The 15,356-nt window shown below is 38.3% G+C and overlaps 5 protein-coding genes across 7 annotated transcripts; 1 reads left to right on the forward strand and 4 right to left on the reverse strand.

Moving 5' to 3' along the window:
• Positions 1-64: 64 nt before the first annotated feature.
• On the reverse strand, positions 65-2,751 carry LOC111010716 (BTB/POZ domain-containing protein At3g22104). The gene is made up of 3 exons (XM_022284227.2): positions 2,211-2,751; positions 854-1,957; positions 65-773 (listed from the first exon to the last, which is right to left on the reverse strand). The coding sequence occupies exons 1-3, from the start codon at positions 2,271-2,273 to the stop codon at positions 459-461; spliced, it is 1,482 nt and encodes a 493-aa protein (XP_022139919.1). The 5' UTR covers positions 2,274-2,751; the 3' UTR covers positions 65-458.
• Positions 2,752-3,205: 454 nt separating this feature from the next.
• LOC111010715 (eukaryotic translation initiation factor-like protein) lies at positions 3,206-7,619 on the reverse strand. 2 transcript variants are annotated; one of them, XM_022284226.2, is made up of 6 exons: positions 7,229-7,619; positions 5,930-6,923; positions 5,656-5,834; positions 4,356-4,392; positions 4,042-4,109; positions 3,206-3,849 (listed from the first exon to the last, which is right to left on the reverse strand). In XM_022284226.2, exons 1-6 carry the CDS (start codon positions 7,324-7,326, stop codon positions 3,387-3,389), a joined length of 1,839 nt encoding a protein of 612 aa, XP_022139918.1. In that variant the 5' UTR covers positions 7,327-7,619; the 3' UTR covers positions 3,206-3,386. The 2 variants fall into 2 exon arrangements, with proteins under 2 accessions (XP_022139918.1, XP_022139917.1); XM_022284225.2 differs by having other exon boundaries at positions 5,930-6,932; positions 7,229-7,617.
• Positions 7,620-8,835: 1,216 nt separating this feature from the next.
• HSA32 (Aldolase-type TIM barrel family protein) lies at positions 8,836-12,079 on the reverse strand. Of its 2 annotated transcripts, none has more exons than XM_088121688.1 (6): positions 11,896-12,079; positions 10,863-11,080; positions 10,484-10,675; positions 10,188-10,398; positions 9,217-9,440; positions 8,836-9,131 (listed from the first exon to the last, which is right to left on the reverse strand). In XM_088121688.1, exons 1-6 carry the CDS (start codon positions 12,077-12,079, stop codon positions 9,021-9,023), a joined length of 1,140 nt encoding a protein of 379 aa, XP_087977814.1. In that variant the 3' UTR covers positions 8,836-9,020. The 2 variants fall into 2 exon arrangements, with proteins under 2 accessions (XP_087977814.1, XP_022139990.1); XM_022284298.2 differs by having other exon boundaries at positions 10,863-11,240; positions 11,896-12,035.
• On the forward strand, positions 12,066-13,051 carry LOC111010766 (protein DESIGUAL 2). The gene is made up of 3 exons (XM_022284301.2): positions 12,066-12,302; positions 12,403-12,617; positions 12,809-13,051. The coding sequence occupies exons 1-3, from the start codon at positions 12,066-12,068 to the stop codon at positions 13,029-13,031; spliced, it is 675 nt and encodes a 224-aa protein (XP_022139993.1). The 3' UTR covers positions 13,032-13,051.
• Positions 13,052-13,714: 663 nt separating this feature from the next.
• Positions 13,715-14,777, reverse strand: LOC111010765 (oxygen-evolving enhancer protein 3, chloroplastic). The gene is made up of 3 exons (XM_022284299.2): positions 14,411-14,777; positions 14,016-14,311; positions 13,715-13,926 (listed from the first exon to the last, which is right to left on the reverse strand). The coding sequence occupies exons 1-3, from the start codon at positions 14,697-14,699 to the stop codon at positions 13,828-13,830; spliced, it is 684 nt and encodes a 227-aa protein (XP_022139991.1). The 5' UTR covers positions 14,700-14,777; the 3' UTR covers positions 13,715-13,827.
• Between the last annotated feature and the right edge of the window lie 579 nt (positions 14,778-15,356).

Raw genomic sequence — 15,356 nt, forward strand, 5'->3', positions numbered from 1 at the left:
TAAAAATCTATAAATCTAAACTTTAATTGTGATTAAGTTGGAAGTTGGGGTTGGATGCTATTCATTCAGTAAGTGCACACTCCCTCCAAAACATTGGAAGTTGGAAACACATTTAATTATTTCCAGTGTCACCCAAAATGTTTGTATAAATGTCTCCAAAAGAATGCAATGGAAAGTGGTCATTTCGAGGATGTTGGATACATAATATTAATTCACTTACACTAATCGCATACTTAAATGGTTAATCTCATATTACTTGGTCCTATGCCTTGTTTTGTGCTGCAATGGCACGAGCTTCTACAATTGTTGAAAATCAAGGCAACCCTTTATTTCCAAAACATAATAAAATCCTTACATATTTCTCCTGGCTATAATAAATTAATGAGAATAATTTGAATTCTTCTATCTCCCTCATATGTCACAACTTACAAATTAATTGATCTAAGGGATGCTTTGTATCAGAACACACATTTTGATCCTTCTCTTCCACTATTATGGCCTTTGGATTGATGGCTTTCAGATCTTCTCTTGCCTGCATTTCCATTAGCGGAGCAGGCAGAAGGAGAGTCTCTTAGAACTTTATTGATCATTGAGTGACAGAACAAGTCTATGGATGTGGAGCTGTATTGCTTGGAAAACAGAGATTTGGCTGCTCTTCTACAATGAAATTTTGGGTTTTGTGCCAAATGCTTCAAAGCTTCAGCTGATAGCTTACTGTAGTTCAGTGCAGAACAGATTCTGATCTTTTCAACTTCACATAATTCTTCATGAACCTGTCAAAAAATTTGGAAGGGGGCTTAGATTGCCTGTGAAATTTTGAACATTTCGTTCAAGTTAATGGAAATTAAATTACCTGGAAGTACATATCAATTGCTAGATAAAGTTTGTCGTGAGATTCTCTTCTTGAATGTGGCAATGCCATGGCTAATGCACAAAACTTGGAGGGCTTAAGATGTGAATCTGGTGCCACTTCCATTAAATAAGAATCCATTAATCTAGCAACTTTCTCAAATTTACAAAGCTGGGAAAGGCAAATTTTAGATTCAGCCTGGAAGAAGAACTTTAAAAGCCTAAGAACCAAATTCACATCATACACATAATCCTTTCCACATGGAGCAGGAACAAGCAAATGGCTCACTGTCAATTGATCCAACTGTGAACCCATCAAAATCTCTAGTTTTAGTTTAGATTTTCTTCTGACCTTCAAGCTCAGAGCTGCATGATATATGCCAAACAAGCCCTCTCCAGAAAACAAGCTCCGGTGATCATGAAAACAGAGCAAATCAATAACACGTTCTGTGATTCTCTTCTGCTCAGCTGGTTCAGAATGGCAAGATCTTGATCTTCTATAGTAGAAAAGAAACCTGCAGATTATCTTGTGGTCAAGATTCCGAGAAACCATCATTTTGGTTAGTTTCTGGATCATGTCAATGTTGAAGAAAACCAAATCTTGAAACCACCAAGTTGTTCGACTGAAACTGTCATGGCTTCTTGTATCATAGGAATAATGAAAACTAGAGCTTGTAGAAGAAGATGTACATGTACTCTCATAGCTAGTAAAACCAAGCCTGCCTATGATGGAATCCAAGAGTTTTTTAACCAAAAATGAATCCTTTCTGATTGGAAGACAAATTTGGCATTGTTTCAAGGCTAGCAGGAGCTCAGACCAGCTCCAAAAGTTCAGTCCTTGGATGGATTTTTTGGTTTCAGCTATTAATTGGGTCTGTGCAGAGTCACCAGGACCTTCCAGCTCCAAGAAAATGGCTGCAGAGTGGAGAAGGACTACATTGGATGGGGTGATTTCAACTCTTCCTCCATTGTAGCAAAACCTTGCAATTTGTTCAAAGCCTTCCGAACCTCCGGGAAAGCCATGTAATACAACTTTCAGACCCCTTGTTACACCTGCAGTTGCTCTTATTAACTTCCTTAGCCTGCCTGAGCAAGAAAGAATGACTCTCTGCAAATTTTAATTGCAAGAGACTGTTGTTAGAAATTATCAGTAAATGTTTGTTGGGTGAAAACAGACCAACGTAAGACAGTGGTAAACGGATGACAGAGGAATAAGAAGAGAACAGATACTTCAACATAGATAAGTACTATAGCTTCAGAGTAATCATGGAGAACTTTTGAGGAAGAAGTTCTTTTACTTTTTTACTTTATTGGAAACAGAAATGGAGGGGAATCACAAAAAACTATTATAATTTATGTACCTTGTCCACCATAAAAGTTGCTTCACCAATGACATCTACTTCAAGATCACAACACACTCCCATTGTTCAAAAGAACATGAAACATAAAAACCCATATGAGCTCATCCAACTTCAGAAGAGTCTGTATTCCGAAAGAGAGAAACGATGGGAATCTTCAAGAGTTGGCATGCAGGACAAGGAAAGTGGAAAGTGGAAAGTGGATAGAAAAATGGTGGGAAGGGTTCTCTTTGAATCTCCTGCTACTACTTACAGAAAAAGTTCAGGGCAGATCAACTTTAAAGTTCTTTTTGGTGCTTCTTACAACATAAACCAAATTTAAATGACCGATTTAAGACAGCCGAGCTTGAACTGAGTGACTAAGATTGGTTCTATAACTTCCATGAAGGTTCTGAGAGAAATGTTGGGTGTGTCAAACACTAGTACCAAAGACAGAGCTTAAAAGTTGGAAGTTCAGAACCCAAGAAGCTGAGGAGAACTGGTAGAAAAGAGCCAATGAGACGTTTCTTAGCAAATGTACATTGACCTAATTAGTTAGTGCGGCCTTTTTCCGGTACTCAAGCCACCAATTTGTGCATGAGTGGTTAGGCCCTTTGAGTGGGTGATGGATCCCACAAGCTTGAAAGTTGAAATTGCCAAGTCCTTTTAGTGGAAGCCAGAATAAAGATGCTGCAAAAGGATGCTTTCAGTTTCTCGGTTGCCATTTTGATAACTACAATATAATGATTGCACTACCATTCGTGCTCATGAGAGCTTGAATACAGAGTCGAAAAGAGTTGGTATTTTTTGGTAGAATTTATGAATTCAAGTATAATAATGATAGTTATTTAACGTAAATGAGAAATTCACCTTTACTTGTTGTTAATAAGAACCGTTGGCTATGACATGGATACGATTATAACAGAGGAAGAAAACTTGTTTTTACGCAAAGTAAATTCATTGTTAACAATCATTTTACAGTAGTGTGAAATAAACATTCTTCAAAAGGGAGAGAGAGAGACGACTAAACTTGGAATGTCTTTGCCATGAAACTCAATGTCAATACAATCATTTTCACCATATAGCAATGCCAAACAACAAACTAAAAGTTTCAACTTCTTTTCGCTTATTGTTTTTGTTCCTTCCCATTTCTCCTTTCTTTTTTCTTTTTCTATTACCCGACTCAGAACGGTTGCTAACTTAATAACCATTAATTTGAGGCCTAGAGGACGGACCCATTAGCCGTGAAAAAGGCATCTGAGGCCGGCCAGGAAGGTTTCTTTGACTGGGAACCCTATCGGCTACGTTCGAATCTGAAACTGATCTAGAGAAGGCTTGAGCCAGCTCAAGTGCTGAAGCAACTTTCCCATATCGCATGCCACCACCATTTGAGGAGGCAGCTTTCGGCTGCTCGGCAGGCTTGCGCCAAGTCTCTGGTGAAGGTGGCCGCTCGACCTGCTGTTGTCTTTCAGTTTCTCCTCTGTTCTTCCTTCGGTTTTCACGTAAATTCCTCCTTTGCATCTCTGGATCTGCCCTGGTATCCTTCCTCTCACCTTCCTTACTAATCCTTCGATCAAAAGGTGGATTCTCCGTTTTCCCAGTCTGATGCACAGGAACAGGGGGTCCTTGAACCCTTTCGGTCCTTGAAAAATTTTCGTCAATCCTTCCAACAACAAAAAATAAAGCAAAAACAGTTATTTTTCATATACGATAACAATGAAGAGCTTTCACTCCTTTTTTTTTTTCCTTTTTTTTTTTTGGTGGAAGGGGGTGGGGTTGCGTGGGAGAGAGAGGGGGCAAAGGGAAGGACAGAGGGGAGAGAAATGAATAATAAATTCAAAGACAGGTTCAATACCTTTCGGAATTTTGGACAAGGTCGTGGTTGTTAATTGTGGTATTTTCAAGCCCTCGTTCCTTCAGAACCTGAGGAAAGGGTAAATCTTATCATTTAACAGGAAGATATGGCAATTAGAATTGGCAAATAAAGAGGGGGGCGTCGGTAAAACTATTTATTTGAAGGCCTACAAAGAACGGGACACTAGACTAGTTTAGTAATTAATTGGACTGCTGTAGTTGAGAAACAAAAGAAGGAAAAATTTAAATCAATAACAGCACCGAACCGTCAGAATGACAAGTAGTTGACACACAAAAACTAGAGTTTTAACTCACCTGTTCCCGAGGGCGAGCACCACCAAACACAGCAATCCTGCATAAGGTACACACATACCTTCTATAAGCAACGTAAGTACCACCAAAAGAATCCCCCAATATTTATTTTAACACAAAACCCAATTTACACCAAAAGTTTGGAAAAGGGGAAGCAGACAATGAACACATAAAAAAGATAAACTATTCCCCTCTAGGCAAGTGCAGGAACATTAAGTGTTCTGGTCCATACCAACAGTTGGATATTACGCGAGCTAGTTTTTCTGGATTGGATAGTTTACATATTTAATATTCAAATGTACCATTCAGAAGTGAAGCCACTGGCTAAGCAAAAAAAAAAAAAAAGTGTTCACAACTTGTTTACTACTTCAGTTTTACAGGAAGTCCACAGAAACATATAACGGGCGTTTGGCTCGCAGATTATGTTTATTCTCTATCAGGGAAATCCCAGGTCAGGATCAATTAAGAATTGAGTGAAGAAAGGAGATCCTAAATGAAAGTTCTATGACCTCAAGAATATAACAAGAGGTCGAATTTCAAACATTTTATTCAAGTATACTCATTTCATTTAGTAGGTGCCAATCTTCTCCAACTTGATAGCCCCATTATGCTTTGTTGCCCAAACTAGAAATATCACAGATAAATAAACCAGGTAAGGGGCCCACAGAATTTGAAAATTTTACCTTCTGTTTTATACTATGAAGGTAGTATTACCATCACGTTCAACAATTAAAATGGGGTTAAAAGATTTCAATGATAACAAAACAGAAGATGACTCACAGATCCACTGTATAGCACCGAGGAATACACTTAATATGACCTTTTTTATCCAAATCCTTGATTCATAAAGTTGTAAACCATTATCCAAACATGAGAAAATTAAAATTGTATATTCTCACTTGTGCCAATATGCATAAACTAGCAAGCTAATTGATATATTTAAGTTTTCCAGATAAGATGTGTCTTCACACATCAATGAAATTGGGAAATGCATATATAAAAATGAAAAGCCAAATTGGGAAATGGGGTTTTTCAGCATAAAGATTCCACAAAAACTCATGAAACAAACAATAACAATTATTATGAAAGAAAAAAGATAACTTTTGCATTTCATATATTTGGCTTGTTTGTATTATTTACCGGGGTGTCCAGACAGCAGCAAAAGACTATGAGATGTACGCAAAAATAAAACTGAACTAATAATTTCCTGTTATTTCATCAATATTCATCTTTAAAATGAATAGGATGTAGAAGTCGCAAATAAAGTAGAACATCGTAAAAAATTGCAGTTCGTGTTACCAACCTGTCTCTCCGAGTATTTCCTTCTGAATGTTCGACGGGTTGTGACCGGGGCTTCAAATTCAATTTTGGACGCTCAATTCCATCCTTCCCGCTCTCAGAGCCAGCTGAACTAGGTTTCACAGAATTTGAATTTCCATACATTTCATTCACATTTTCAGCAGAAACAGCATCGGGAATCATCTGGTATTCCAATATTCAACCGTATAACAAGGATCAGACAATGAACTGTAAAATCTGAAGGAAACTGAATGGAATCATAAATGAATTGTTAGTACCTGCGTATGATCCACAATGTTGGGCTCCGAACCTGCCAATGGCTTTGTTCTTGGAAGTAATTTCAACTTTGGTCGTTCTGATACTAATGAACTCACGGGATGATGCAAATCAGATCCACGTCCACCAGCCATTTGATTAGGACCAGAATTCTGAATTGTAGCAGCATCCACTTTTAAAGATCTCTCTTTTACGTGATATTTCGGGATTACAACCCTATCGTGCTCAGATAAATCTTGTCTATGTACCTCAGTTCCATCATCTATGCCAAGTTCTCTATCTGCAAGCTTAGCTAATGAAGCGTCGCGATAATCCCTACCATACGATGCATCCACCCTGTCAAAGGAACCACCATAACCCTTTGACTGCATTCTAACATCTGGTTCAGAAGATGCGACAGCGATCACATCAGTTTGATAATGGACGGACTGTTTTGACTGCCACCTCCCTGAAGATACCTTTTCAAGCGCACTAGCATGAGCAAGTTTTGAGACAGCACTCGGTCCATCCCACGTAGAATGTGAATGTTCGTTAACCCCGGAAACCACCTCCTTCCTTGCTTGCCACGCATTTGGATGAACCCCAGAATAAACCATCCCGCTGCCTCCACCTGAATTCTGAGAAGTAACCCCTGAGTGGAGCCCCTCACCGACTCTCCCTGCGTATGAATTTACCGCAGCAGGAGTTGGAAACTGCGACATCGGAGCCAACCTCTGCCTCCCACTTGGTTCATATTCAGGCTTCAGCTCTGTACGGCTCGGCAGGACCCTAATGCTTTCATCACTGATGGTTCGACGTGGGGGAGTTATACCGCCAAGGGGTTTCCTTTCATCCTCGTCGAAATTCCGGCCAATGTGTGCAGCAGGAGCGAGAAATGGAGTTTTGTCATCAAAATGCCTGGTTGCCGGAGATGAATGCGGCCTGGACCGGTGGTCCGACCTGTTCATGGGGTTCCCCCACGATGTAGGGCGATCGAAACTAGTCCGATCTGAAGGTCTAACCGTTCTTCAAAAAAGAGAAGAAAATAAATAAATTAGCCAATTGCACATGCAGATCTAGTTTCGCATCAATAAATCGAAAAAAACGTGGTAAATTATTGCATGAACAGGGGGATCAAGGAGGTTATATAACTCGGATCTAGCTCTTCAAATCAAATTCGCATAGAAAAGTAAAAACACAGTCTATACCACAAAATCGAATGATTACCAGCTCTGCATAAAAAATAAAATAAAAAATAAAAAGTAATAACGGGTTGAAAACCGATGAAACAAAAATAAATTTGGAGGTTGATGGAGACATACACCCCAGGAGCAGATGGAAGAGGAAGATCAGTGGGGATAGAGCCGCCGTGGAAGTCCTTGAGCGTCATAGTATTGCCACTCACTTTCTTCTTCGACATGGTTCCGAATCGAACCCTAATTTCTTCTCGTTTTCTTCCTGTTGTCCTCAGAGATTTAAGTAGCAGAAATAACGGAGAAGAAAGAAAAGAGGAGAAGAGAAACCCCGCAAATCGCTAGAGATGAATGGGTGTTATTGCACTAATTTTGCGTATCCCTCTGGTGATTGAACTGCAGGCAGGGCTTCCTTCTTCTCTTCTGACTGCTCGCTCGCGGACCAGAGAGGATCGCCTTCTTCTCTCTCTTGTCGTACGATTGGTCAAGTTCTTGTGACTCGCCGCCTCATACTCACTTTTGGACCGCCCGATGTTACAATCGGCCCATCACTTATCTTATATACCCACCCCACGGCCCAACTTTCTGTGGCTCAGATTCTTGCCCAAGGCCCAAACATTCGAACAAAAATTGCCCCATCAAAATAAATCATTTCAGAATTCTCCATTTCGTTATATTCAAATTCAAATTCAAGGGTATAAATGTAATTACAATAAAGCCTATCAAGTTAGTTTATGAAAATTCATTCTCGTTACCAACTATGAGTTAAATTATTGAGTTAGACGTCTCGAATTGGCAATAAAGATATATTATAACTCCTATCAAGATCGAAAGTTTAAATCTCTATACCCATATCTGTTGCATTAGAAAAAACTATTGAGTTCTATTTCTTTTTTGAATGGGTATTAAGTTATTGATATACTTTTAAAAAATGAGTATACGTGTCGGGGTAATTAACTTAGCTTTCTTTTTAAGTCAAATTATAGTATTAGTCTTGGAGTAGGGTTGAGTTCTTATAATATTAAAATTATCATTATGTTATCTTCCATTTTAATAAAGCTTACCAGACATCTATGATAATAGTTATAAATAACAGAAATGGTTGTAGCGGTTTAATGGGTTAAATAGTTGAAAAAATGTGAATATATATCATAACATTGCTTATATTGAAAGGTAAAAAGATAATAATAACAATAAGAATAATAATACAGCTAAACTTGGAGGGTTTGAGCCAACCAAAAACGAATGTTAATAGTTATGAACCTATTTGATAACGTTACTGTTTTTTTTTCTCGTTCAATTTTATTAAGAAATCTAAGCATTGGACAATTATATATATATATTTCTTGGAGGTATAGAAATTTTGGAAACAACTTGTTTTTGCTTTTTACTCCCGTTTCGAATTTATGCCAAAACATAAATAAAAATATAATTCTATCCTTATTAAATCTATAAATGTTAGGGTCATGTAATTCTATTTTTCTTTATTAAAAATGAAAAAATATAAACGATAAACTGGAACATTTATGAAACGAGTCCTATGTTCCCCATCTATGAACAAATATAAACTATATGGGGATTGCGAAGAAATACCTCCAAGCGCACTTATTTAAAAATATTTTCTTATTATCCCAGCTTCTTTTTCCAAGAATATCCACACACAATTTCAATCAAATGGTGATCTATAATTTTATTGAAATTAAGTATTAAAATGGTAACATCATTCCAATATGTCATTTTATACAACCAGTGGAGCCCTTTCATTTATTAAAGAAAAGCGAAGTACAGTTTAGAGTTCTGAATCCAAAAATAAAATAAAATAAAAAGATGCATTGCAGTCAAGAGCATCAAAACACACTGCAACAGTGTTGAAGTTGACATACAGAACCCAACACAAATCTGTGGAGTTGAAACAGCAGCTTTAAATCTGAAAGTAGGAGGAACCAAGAATAGAAGAGTGATTTTTACCCAGGTTGCGGCCCCGGAGGCACTCCAGATCCATGACTTGAGAGTGATCCACAAAGAGATTCACCTAAATACAGAGCATACAAGAATCCGTTGTCACTCATTGATTAAAGGATACCAAATGCAACGGTAGGAAGATAATTTTTTTGTACCTTCGGGCCGTATTGTTTGATAAACCACTCCGAGGTTCTGGGATTCGATGCTTCAAACATTGTTTTCTCTAGACCAAGACGTCCGATGATCTTGGCAATGATGTCTGCTCGGAGAGTCTCGGCGTGTTTACTGACATCATCTGCATCAATCATTATCATGTCCGCCCCAGCTTCTAGGCATCTCTCAGCCTTTCTGATCAAAAGATCAACATCTTCTACAAGTTCTGCAAGTTATAGTGATAAAGAGCTCAATGTTTACAAGTAATAACCATAGAGATCATTCGTTTTCAGTGAAAGTTAAACTAGTTGAACTACCTTTTGAGGTTCAGAGAGTCTATCAACATCAACAAAGAGACTATGTTTTAAGCAAGTGATCTTCATTGCATCTATGGCACCGTGTTCACCTCTATTTTCAATTTCAGTAATCAAAACAAGACCATGGATTTGACATTCTTCGTATTCATTATCAATATATTTAAGGTTATGATCCGGAGTCAATTTTATGATTGAATGTAAAAGAACAATACAACTAGAGCAATAGTTTTGAACCTCAGTTCCATCCGTAATAAATTGAAAGCATAGATAGAATCACCATATCAGTAGTAATGCAGTAGGATCAGAGACAACTTGATGAAAACCATGAAAAACAATTGGAAGCCCTTCTTTGTAAGTCATCATTATCAAACTCACCTAATGAAACTAGAAGTGCAGATTGCACAACAGGGCAGGCCACAAAAGAAAGACAAGATGGCTAATCATTTTTTCATGCCATTAGGTGATTAAACTTACTTTTACAGCCAAAATTTTGAAGATTGAATAGGTGAATGTGTAGGTCTCGTTGTGTTCAATGTATTTTCTTTTTTAAGTATGTTTTGCATTGGAGTGATCATCTTGCAAATGACAAATTTAGAAAAATCAAGATGTTTACCCGACCGGTTTTTTGAAATCCAACAATTAGTCCTAGAGCATACCAGAAGATCGAGGTCTTGGAACAATATAAGCTCCAAATGCTGGATTGCCACTGATGGGGATGTCAGACTTATTGAACTTCACTGCAAATTGAGGCTTAGCCCTAAGGCCACCGTTCTTTATCAAACGCACGTATCGCAGAATAGTTTCTTCAGGAACTTCAAGCGATCCCACATTGAGCTCGACAGTGTCAAATCCCAAGAGCTTACATTCCTAGAGACATCATACTCCTACTTATCACTCCAGCTTCTATCATAGAATAAAAACGACATGATTATGGCATTCCTCTTATTCTCACCTCCACATACTCATTGAAACCCGATGGACCTTTGCGAAGCAAGTGCTCCGCCCAGTCACCTGTACTGACATAGATGTCGTGTTTATGAGCCATTTCAGTCACCTTTTTAACAAAATCCCTCGACAACAGGCTGTGGGAACCGCCGGAGAACTTTATCCCATCGACGAATTGACCCATGGACTCAAAAATGTCCTGCAGAACACCAATTGCCGCAATCATATTACAAAACACGTCGATCAATATGTCGAAATCATTTCAGAACCGCCTATCGAAAACCCATAACACAAATTGACATATCGATGCTAAAATCTTTGTTCGTTCGAGTTTAAGTCCAACCCTAAAGCGTGGAATGATAGGAAATGAAAAAGAAGGTACCAACCTGAATAACATTTTGGCTGGAGAGAGTGTAATGGGGGCCTCTCATCTCGGTTACTCCAAATCGCCGAGGCTTCTCTGGTCGATCTTCGTCCTCGTCGAAGCTTTTCCACCAATAAGCTGACATGTTCTCCAATGCAGTGATCAATGGAGGCTGAATCAGAATCAAAGACTCGGAGAATTCCACCCTTCGAGTACTGATTGCCGCTTCGCAGCTTCCCTCTGAAAAATTCGGACATTTTTAGACTTTTTCCATCTGGCTCCCGACTGGAATGTTTCAGGAACTTTGAGTTCTTTCTAGAAATATTTTCTTCTTTTCCTTTACTGCCCCTCCATCGTCCAACTTCACACGTGTCTTGAGTTATCGTTAAATAATTATTCCCTAACCAATTTTATAATAGAAATATAAGATAAAAATAAAATTTTCAATATATAATATATAAAAATAAATATAACAAAAACACCAAACAATAATTAAAATTTTCAAATTTTGTTTGAATAATAAAAAAAAGCATCCTTATGTTAAATATTATGAATGGGAGATTTGAACCTCTAAATTGAATATATATATTAAGTCTTGCTCGATTTAGCCTCTACTTTTTTAAAGTAGTATTAATTTGCTAGATATTTGAATTTTATAATAATTTGGAATTTTACAAAATTTAATAAATAATACACTCATTATTTTATTTAACAAAAATATACGAAATCATTTCTTGAAGATGGGATCCTTCACTATTATTTATTGAATTGAAAAAAACGTTCATAATTTAAATCCACTTATTCAAATTCTTTTTTTTTTTTAAGGAAAACTTATTCAAATTCTTAAACTTCAAATAATTATTTGTACTAAGAAAATTTTAAAATAATTATATCAATTATTTAATTGAATTAATCTAATCACGTAAAGTATAATTAATTCTTAACTTATTTAAATGAAGTCAGTCATAAATTTTACATTTTCTGATTTCTGATTTCTCTCGGATTTCTTTTCGGAGCTCTGGTTTTTCAGGACATGAAAAGAAGAAGATGCTTACGGTTACAATCTGGCGCCGCCGATTTAAAAGAATCCGGAAACGTTTGAAAATTTCCTCGGATTCTCTGCGTTTCTTGACGACCATGAAAAGCATCTGCATCAAAATAAAAAGAACGAATAAGGAGAACTGTAGAAAGGAAAGAAGCTTTCCTGTAAAATTCGTCATGGTAGATGATTCCTTTCATATATGTATGTAATGTTGCAAGCCTGGTTTTCCTTTATCCCATCTTCCCTCCCTCCAATTCAGAGCTCCCAAACCTTTTTCTCTCAATTCCAAATCTTGGGGAGAGCTCTGAATCTGCAGCAGAAATGGCGCAAAACTATGGCTTTCTGGTCTGTATCTTGGTCATGGTAATGGACGCTGTTGCTGGGATACTTGGAATTCGAGCGGAAAAGGCTCAGAATCGGGTATTGCTGAAGTAAAGTGTAAAGAAATCGTCATCTATGGCTTGCTGAATACGCTTATCTTAATATGCATATTAACTGTTCGACAGATTTCCTCTTCCAGGTGGTACTACAATCGGTGAGCGTATGGGTGTATGAATGCAGCAGAAAGCCGAGAGATGATGCTTTTAGCCAGGGACTGGCCGGTACAATTCTGCTTGGCCTTGCTCATGCCATTGCTAAAGTACTTGGTAGGTGCATTTGCATTCGGTCTAAGCAACATTTTCAAGAATCATCTGCTAACAAGCGATTGGGATTGCACTTCATGATTCTCTCATGGTAAGTTTCTGCAACACTCAACTCAATCAATCCTCTCGTAGCCTTTCGAGCATTGTCATTTCAGATTTAGCGAAAAATAGTTTTTTTCTAGTTTAAGCCTGCTGAGTAATTCAATTCAGTTTTAAGTAATCTTGAGTGATCTTTGAAATAAAACCCAAAATTGATGGAGGTGATTTTGGGTGAAAAATTAGGATTACATTGGCTATTGGGTTCTCAATGTTGATGGCGGGGACGGTGGACAATTCCAACTGGAAGAACTCTTGCGAGATATCAAGCCGTGGCCTATTCTTGGCAGGTGGGATTGTGTGTTTCTTTCATGGGCTCTGTACTGTCGCTTATTATGTTTCTGCAACAGCAGCTAAGAGAGAAGAACAGAGGAAACGCAATGAAAATGTTTCTTCTCCACATGTTTAACCCAGCTGACAGCCGCTGCCTGTAATGACAATATTAGTCTCTAATTTATTAGTTATTTAAAGAAATTTTGAGTCCACAGCTTAGTTCACATTGAAAACATCTCTATTGTTTTCTTCTCTCACACCAACGTAGTAACACTAAGTACGCCTTTTCCATTATTCTTTTTGGGTTTGGAACTTCTGTTTAGTACAGAATCCGTAGAGAATGCATTGGTTAAATGTGCACCGAATCACGTTCAAACCCAATTGGTAGAGAACATAAAACATATGAAGTCTTAAAATGCTTGCGGCAAGAACTTTTTGTTCTGTATCTGATTATGCATTGGAGAGTGCTTAAAGAAGACTGAAATAGTATAAGATAATCTCACAATTCCACCCACAGGAAGATTGGGCGAGACTAGTAAACCCAGTTAACGATTGAGAAATCATTACACAATTGGTAATGGACTAGAGACAATTTCACCATGATCTATAGATCCAAGTGAATTTCTTCTTAGTTTGATTGTTATGATCATGCTTTGGGTTTATTTCTTAGACTAAGCATCTAATTGTGGCTTCAACTTAGGAAAATATATTTTCTAACTATCACTGCATTGGTATTAATGTATTCCAAATGTAACTAGTCCATATGGTAGGGCAACTGACCAAAATAAGCAATGCAATAAGAAGTTGAAAAGAGATGAGTTGAGGGTTGAAACCAAATTTCCGTTGATTATAACATTGGTTCAAACTGGAGGGTCTCGCATATGATCTTCACAAATAATCTTACATCACAGTAACAGAAAACGCTCCTCCTTCTAACCGAGCTTGGCCAGGACATCGTTGAGGGTAGACACGGTCTGAGCATAATACTTCTCTGCTTCTGAGCTGCTCTTAATCTTTGCTGCATAGTCCAACTGCAAGTTTCCAATTGACCACAGAAAAAGCAAACGTCAGGAACAAGAACAGTAGATAACACTCACCTTGTTGATGAAATAACACTCACCTTGTTGATGTCTTGGAAGAGCTTTCCCGTGAGGCTCTTAAGTTCTTCCTTCTCTCCCTTGGGCTTGGCAGAAATGATTGTCTTGAGATCATACCGGAGATACCCCGCCCTGAGACGGAGGTCGTCTCGAACGAACGGCCAAGCCTTCTTGTCTATCGACCCCTTTACATTAATGATGTCCTTGGCTGACTCCTTCGCCCTTGCCACCGCCAACTCTGGACTTTGTGGCTGCAGAAAGAACCTGTCTTTCAGTGGCAGGTCCAGGTCTCTTGGCTCATCCGAGTTAAGAGTCCCAGCTGCCAAATTCATCATTCCAATCATCAAATCAAGAACAGAAATAAGATAGATAGATATAAGTATTTGAATTGAATTCAATATATAATATGGTCACTTACGGAGTCCGCCGGAAGGAGGGGGCGGGGGGCCGACCTTGATGGGCTTAGCTTCAGCAAGAACGGCTTGAACAAAAGAGCCGGAGGCGAGACCGGCGGCGACCAGGCAGAGAACGGCCCTACGGCTGGTCTCTGGCTCTGCAGCCACTTGCTGGGCCCTGATACTCAACCCAGAGCGGGGGACGGAGGCCCTGCTGCTGCCGGCTACACTCAAGCGGCTACAGCCACTGATTTGAAGGCTACCCTCCAACACAGCCTGAGAGCAACCACACAGCCCTGCCATTGATGCCATAGCTACGATTTTTGCAATCGGTTTTCCAAGTTAAAGGCTTTTTCTAGTGGGAAATCGAGAATTATATTATTGCTGCAGAGTTTATGCTGAGATCTCTATTTGTTTATGTGACGCAGAGGGACGGGGGCGCCCACCTTATCTCCCCATTTTCTACTTGGATAACTTGGATATGGTTTCAACCAATTGCATTTCAACACGTGTTAAGTGATTCTTCTTCATTGGACAAGTTGGATAGGTTCCAGCGTGGGCTACTAGAAGTTCGCCACGTGGAGACGTTGCGAGATCATGATATTTCTAACCTCCCGTAGTTGTCTCCGGTTTCATCTCCTCGGTGTGTTACTATGGCCACCCATACATGATTGATTTCCAAACTAATCTTATTGTTTTTTAGATACATTTCTGAATTAGTCCCAACAAAGTAGTAATTAATTTAAACTTTTTCAATTTTAATCACTAATTGTAATAAAGTGTCGCTCTCTATAATTGGACAATAGATCTTCTTTTATTTAGAATATTACATCATACATGCATGGTAGAAATTTGAAAAGTACTTTATAGTGTAGGGAGAAATGATTTAACCAATTAATTACTTTGGTTGATAATTTAAAGAGACACTATTGCTATCATAGATTGATATTTTTTTAATCAAACTTATTG

This window comes from Momordica charantia (assembly GCF_013281855.1).
Source record: "Momordica charantia cultivar OHB3-1 chromosome 3 unlocalized genomic scaffold, Mcharantia_2.0 BLBB01000003.1, whole genome shotgun sequence".
NCBI classification, from domain to species: Eukaryota; Viridiplantae; Streptophyta; class Magnoliopsida; order Cucurbitales; family Cucurbitaceae; genus Momordica; species Momordica charantia.